The sequence below is a fragment of the Physeter macrocephalus genome, chromosome 11 (assembly GCF_002837175.3).
Source record: "Physeter macrocephalus isolate SW-GA chromosome 11, ASM283717v5, whole genome shotgun sequence".
In the NCBI taxonomy this organism is placed as follows: Eukaryota; Metazoa; Chordata; class Mammalia; order Artiodactyla; family Physeteridae; genus Physeter; species Physeter macrocephalus.
The window spans coordinates 106,388,805-106,395,422 of NC_041224.1; the positions used below are offsets into that span (position 1 = coordinate 106,388,805).

The 6,618-nt window shown below is 41.7% G+C and overlaps 1 protein-coding gene across 1 annotated transcript in view; it reads left to right on the top strand.

Moving 5' to 3' along the window:
• Positions 1 to 4,641: 4,641 nt before the first annotated feature.
• LOC102993938 (ribonuclease homolog) overlaps positions 4,642 to 6,618 on the top strand; it is a 27,974-nt gene continuing 25,997 nt past the window's right edge. The window contains exon 1 of the mRNA XM_007104809.3: positions 4,642 to 4,729. Within this exon, the coding sequence (XP_007104871.3) occupies positions 4,642 to 4,729 (88 nt within the window). The remainder of the gene's footprint in view (positions 4,730 to 6,618) is intronic.

A 6,618-nucleotide genomic window follows, 5' to 3' on the forward strand; every position in this document is an offset into this window, starting at 1 on the left:
GCTCCCGGCCTCTCCCTGTGCTGTCTGTTCAGAAAATGTCCCTCGGTTGTTTTTCAAACTCTTCTTCTAAGCTCTTCATAGTGCTTTTTGGTTATTTCATGATTCTATGCCACCTTGTTTGATGATGGGACTGCTTCTGAGGTATAAGCTGAAATGAGAACTTTCTGGTATATCCTGATTATAAGGCCAAGAAGTCAGCTACCTGCCAGTCAAAAATGAGGATGTGAAAGGCTGACAAAAAGATCGAGTAAAAATGGTCATTATAATAATAACTTAATATATGTAGATCTCTTTATAATTTATAGGATATTTGCATGTACAGGACATATTTTGAGTATTACAACTTTGAGGTTAGCACAGCAGGTTTTACTACTCCTATTTATAGATGATCCTCTTTATAGATAAACCGAAAGGCTCAGTGAGGTTAAGTAACCTATCCAAGATTGCACAGCTATGATGCGACAGAGACAGGCCTGCAAGCCAGGTGTATCTGACAGTAGTCTAGCATTTTTTCCCCTCTATATTGTTAAAGGTACAATATGCCACCAGACTCCTAGTGTGAAAGAAAAAAGTGATTGATCTTAAGGAATCTCATTTAAAATAGTGTCTCTTCTGTCTCTCCCACTCCTGTCCAGCTCCCAGGGTTGAGGGATGCCACCTTTGAGAAGATGATATAGATGAGTTCTCTGGTACTTCAGAGTAGAAGCTACAAGGAGGCACTTTCAGCTCAATATAAAGGAACTTTCTAAAGTGTAATGGACTCTCCAGTAAATGTGTGAGCTCTCTGTAATATGTTCTCACAGAGGCTGAAAACAGTTGTCAAGGATCCTGTGGAAAGAATTTCTTTGTGGATGTGAAGTTTGACCTTTAAGAATACATCATTTGGCAACCAACCAACTGGATCTCTCCTGTTCAACTTGCACACTTAAGGGTGATTGGTTTATTGTTCTTTAACTTCTGACCTTGCTGTTCCTCCCTGAATTTAAGGTACTACTGTTACCCCTGGGCATAGAATGTCCAGATATGCCCTGTCTTCTAGCTTTATGCCTAGGTCCTCTCTTTTAACCTTATTTATCTTTTACTCTTCTGGCTAAGAGAGCATCTGAAACACCATCTGTTAGGAAAGTGGGAATGATTTTCCCCTTTGGAGTTGAGTGATGCAAATCTCTGATGGCTGTGTCTTCAGAGAATAGCAAAGCAAAGCTCACTCAGTGTTGGGTGCAAACTTGAAGTTTCCGTCATTTCTTCCCTTATGCAAGTCCAGGCTATTTTGGCAATACTAAGAAAGGGAGAGAGAGACAGATGGTAGGAGGGTTGCTGGTGATAAATGAAGAAGGTACCACCATCTGAAGAGATTTGGAAACCACTCTGATCTTTGCTTTGGAGTTCACTGAATCTCCATTATTTTCCCAGTCCTTTGGGGTCAGGACCTTGAGTGGCTCCCTCACGGTCAACCCTTGGAACTCTTGCTGACATTGTCTCATTCATCCTGTTCACCTCCCTGTGGTAGACAGGTGCAGTTATCACTAGGCTATTGTAGGGGAAATGGGAACACTGGGGCCAGGAAAGCTTCTAGTTTCTCAGTGGAATAGACTGGGTTTTGTCACTCTTTCATTCCACTGTTTCCATCTGTACTTCCTCTTTGAGGAAAAGAAATGAGAGAAGGAACATAGCTTTCTGCTTTTCTCAGGAATCTGGAGATCTCCAAGGGCAGATCTGGGGGCCCAATATTCATCTCTTTACTGAGTCTTGTCTGTCTGGTCTTTTCCTACTTTGGTCCACCCTCCTTCTTGCTGGCCTTATTGTGAAAGGAAGGGCTCTTTCTCCTCCTCTCCTTTCTTCCGCCCTCCCCCATTTACCATTTTTTCCTTTTACCTCTCCACTGTGGCCTCTTGACCTCCCCACAGAGTTACAAAAGTAAAATCCTTGAAGAGATGCTGCTGTGGGAATGTTAATGAGCCTTCCCCACAAAGGGGCAAAGACTTTACTTCACTGAGTTGGAAAAAAGCCCCTTTGAAAAGGGGTTTCTGTGTGTGGTGAAGTGGAGAGGGGAGGGGAAGGAGAGAGAGGGAGAGAGAGGGAGAAAAGAAGGGAGGGAGAGAAAGAGCAAGAGAATGAAAGGAGAGAGAAATGAGAGAGAGAGAGATTGAGAGAAACAGCAGAAGAGAATATTAAAACAACACTGTTCTTTCTTTAATTGGTGATTTAATTTTTGGAAAATGTTCCATAGTCATTTGACCTCGTAAACTAAGCATTTAAGTTCCCAAAAAAGCTGAAGAGGCACTCAAGGGCGTTGAAGATAATAAAGGATGGGAAAAAGGGACTTATCCTGGCACCCTGTCCCCAGTTCCTTCTCATGTGTGGGAGGCTCTAGTGGGGGAGGATATTCTGGATGGGGGGAGTTGGTGGTGAAGATGGGCTTCTTATTCTGGTTTTGTGGTTCCTCCTTATGATATTTTCTAATTTTATCAACATTTTCTATTTTGGCTTCCCTATTGACTTAAAATTTTTCCTCTCTTCAGGAATAGCTTAAAGTACTGTTGGGTGTTTACATTGTGAAGCCAATTTTCAAGCCAGACCACTTGAGCATAATCTCTGTATCCTTCATTTGTGAGCACAGGTTGCCTCTGAATTAGTTAAAATGGATGTTAAGGTACTGTTAGTATCAAAAAAATAAGCCCCTGAAAAGCAAAGATATGATGTTGCTTTTTAAAAAAATTGAAGCATAATGGAATGTTGTTGCTCTTTGAAGAAAGCCAGTCATTATGTTTGACTCTCAGAGATTTTCCTACACGTTGTTTTGTGATATCAGCGCAACACTCCAGTTAAAGAAGCCCAGAACTGTGAAGAACAAAGAGAAGGTAGGTGATTGGAATGAGATCCTTGGAAGAGAAAGAAGAGGGGCCAGTCAGGGATGCTAATTCCCAGAGCTCTGTAACTCCTCTGGACTCAAGGTAATCAACCACATGGGGAATTTACCAAAATTCACATTCCTAGCCTCTACCCATGATCCACTTAATCAATCTGGGGGCGGGTGTGGGGTGTGTGGAGCCTATGATTTAAAAATAAGCTCTTAAATGATCCTTTTGCAGTTTGTGACAATTGAGCTTGACTGTTGCTTTCTAAACCATAAGCTCTAGATTCTTAGGGGTCTGCAGTGTTGTTGCAGGGGAATCCATGTACACATGAAGTGAGCCCAGCCCGTGGCCCCAATAAATAACATGCCTCTCAAATGTATATACTACTGTTGCCCAAATGTTTGTTGATGTTGTTGAGAGTAATACACTTTTAAGTCACTGAAAGTGTTTCTAGCCTCATAGTGGCTTTTGCTCTAAAAATACAACTACAGTCATGTGGGAGTCCAGGAAATTCTTTGCCATTTCATTGAAGGCCTCTTCTCTCCAGACAATACTCTGCTCTTAGCATTCCTCTGTTTCTAGTTTGTAGAGGAGCAGGCACTGTGGAAGCATTTTGTCTACCTTCCTGAAAGTTAGAATCCCATGAGAAATTTGATTTTAACTGCAAGAGAACTAAACTAGGAGTCTAGAAAGCATGTAACCTTTCTATTGATAACCATAGTCATAGCTAATCATAGCTTGGGTGCATTCTGCTTACTACGCCCTTTAATTGCACGGTCTCATTTAATCCTTAAAATAACTTTGCAAGGTAAACATTGTATAATCCCCATTTTAGATAAGTAGAACACCCCATTTTACAAATGAAGAAACTGAGGCATGGAGACGCAAAGTAGCTTTCTCGTTCAAGGTCTTACAGCTGATAAACAGCAGGTTGAAATTTGCCCAAGTAATGCCTGATTGGACAGCCTGTGTTGTTTTCACCACAGTGTGACCATTTATTGCCATCCCACTGATTTCTGCCTCTGCTATAGGCCTCAGTTTCTGGGTGCAGACCTGAAGGATGAGAAGCTTTCAACTTACAGAGAAAATTTGAAGACCTACAAGTGAATATCTGCAACAAATTATGGTTCTTATAATCACATGTACTACCACATGTTCTTTGTCTTGCTAGCATTAAGGGAGTTAAGGCAATGGAGGGTAAGGGAAAAGTACCCTTTGCAGAACTTTATTAAATAAGAAAGCACTGGCAAGCAAACCTTGGTTTTATTGGATGATTTCCGCCAGGCCTCTTTCAGGTGGCAGTTGCCATGGTGTTTTAGGGGCAGAGGGAGGGAGTGAAGCTCAAGGAGGTCATTCGGACTCTGAGGCTTTTCTGGTGTTTCTTTTCAGCATTCATTCTGCAAAGGATGGCAGGAATTTAAACATTCATAAGAGAAAGGACAGAAGTTATTCTTTTTGTGTTTCTTAATTTCTCCATGTTACTGATATTAAATAAAGGGGAAACGGAGTTTGTGAAGAGGTCAAGGTTGTGGAACAGGAAAGGGAGGTTGTGGGGGAAGGGCCAGGAGCATAGCAGGCAGTTGGAGAAGCCTAGGGTGGGGGTGGGGAGGAGTGTGTGTGTGCGCGCGCGTGCGTGCGTGTGTGTGCGTGTGTGTGTGTGAGTTTTCAAGAACGAAATTATAGGAACAATTTGCTAAAGTTCTGGGGAGCCTGAGGTTGGTCATTTGAAAGAAAATCAACAAATGAGGTACAAGCAGTGAGGGCAAGGTGGGGAGGGAGCATGATGACAAAGGCAAAACAACAGCAACAACAACAACCAAACCCCAAGCCATCAGAAGGAAAAACAAATCAGAGCGATGGGAAAGAAAGAGGTAAGTCACAGAGGCAACTCTTTGGAGGAATAAGAACAAAGGGATTGAAGTATGTCAGAAAATACGAATAACTGACAACCTGTAATAGAAACATGGTCAGAGCCTTCAGAAGGAAACTTTAAGAAGAGGAACAAGTGACTCCCAAGGACTTTGGAGCTAGAAGGGGGCCACGGGGATCATGTCCAAATCTCACTTTTCTGATAAAGAAACTAAGACCAAGAAAGGTTAAAAGACTTTTCAAAAGTTTCTCCACAGCCAGATCTTATCTCAGGGAATTGCCCTTTGCACTAGGCCATGGAACTAGAGAATATCTGGGAAGAGGCACGAATGAGAGGGAATCCAAGCAGAAGTAAAAATTTGAAAGCTAGATCTTAAATTAATTTCTCAATCTTCCCTAGAATTTATGAACTCTTTTTTCTTGTGGGGACCACTGTATTTTAGGCGCCAATTCCATTCTCATAACTAAATACCGTAAACTATTTCAATCAAATAATAATCCATTCCCCACATTGGAGACTATACCCAGGAACAGGATCATTCAGTGACTAATTTAAGTATTGAGAACATTTTTGATCATGCCTCATTGATTCCTAATTATATTTTGAGTGCAAATCCTTTAAATCTGCCCTTGGTAGAGTGTATTCACTCACATTTATTCATTCCACAAATATTTTCAAAGCACCTACTATGTGCTGAAGTACCTAGTACACAACAGAAAATAAAACAAACACGGTCCAGTTTATTATCATGCAGCTATTTTGCAGTTGGACTTCAATCTTTTGGTGATATTTGGACTTCAACCTTTTGTTTGTTTTTCACATTATTTCCATTTCCAAATTATGCTGCTCCTTTTTTTTTTCTTTTTTTTTTTTTGTGGTATGCGGGCCTCCCTCTGCTGTGGCCTCCCGTTGCGGAGCACAGGCTCCGGACGCACAGGCCCAGCGGCCATGGCTCACGGGCCCAGCCGCTCCGCGGCATGTGGGATCCTCCCAGACCGGGGCGCGAACCTGGTTCCCCTGCATCGGCAGGCGGACGCGCAACCACTGCGCCACCAGGGAAGCCCCTATGCTGCTCCTTTATTCCTCATCCATAATTAGGGTAATCCCAGGATTCTTAGGGACTTCTGATGTGGCTCTTCATTTATCCTGGAACTGTCTTATGGCCTCAAAATGAGCTAAGACATGGAGTTGATCAGAGCAAGCTGACTGTAGAAGATAGTCCAAAGTAAGAAGAGCTGATGGGGCAAATCAAAGCCAGAATACTTGAGGAGAACTAAGAGGAGCTGAAATCCAAAAGGCAACCTGCTAGTCCAAAGGGGCTGGATAGCAAATGAGGTAAAAGAGAGAGGAGCTAAGAACTGGAAGAGTTGCTGTAAATAATTGACTTTACTGGACTTTTGTGGGTTTGAGGTGAATAGCACTGGCTTAAATATGGAAGTTAAAGATGCATGGTGTACCTAGAAGAGAACATAGGCAAAACATTATCTGATATAAATCATAGCAATGTTTTCTTAGGTCAGTCTCCCAAGGCAATAGAAATAAAATCAAAAATAAACAAATGGGACCTAATCAAACTTATAAGATTTTGCACAGCAAAGGAAACCATAAGCAAAATGAAAAGACAGCCTATGGAACGGGAGAAAATATTTGCAAATGATACGACTGATGAGGGCAAATGATACGACTGATGAGGGCTTGATTTCCAAAAGATACAAACAGCTTATACAACTCAATAACAAAAAAACAAACAACCCATTTGAAAAATGGGCAGAAGACCTAAATAGACATTTCTCCAAAGAAGTCATACAGATGGCCAACAGGAACATGAAAAGATGCTCAACATCAATAATTATTAGAGAAATGCAAATCAAAACTACAATGAGGGGCTTC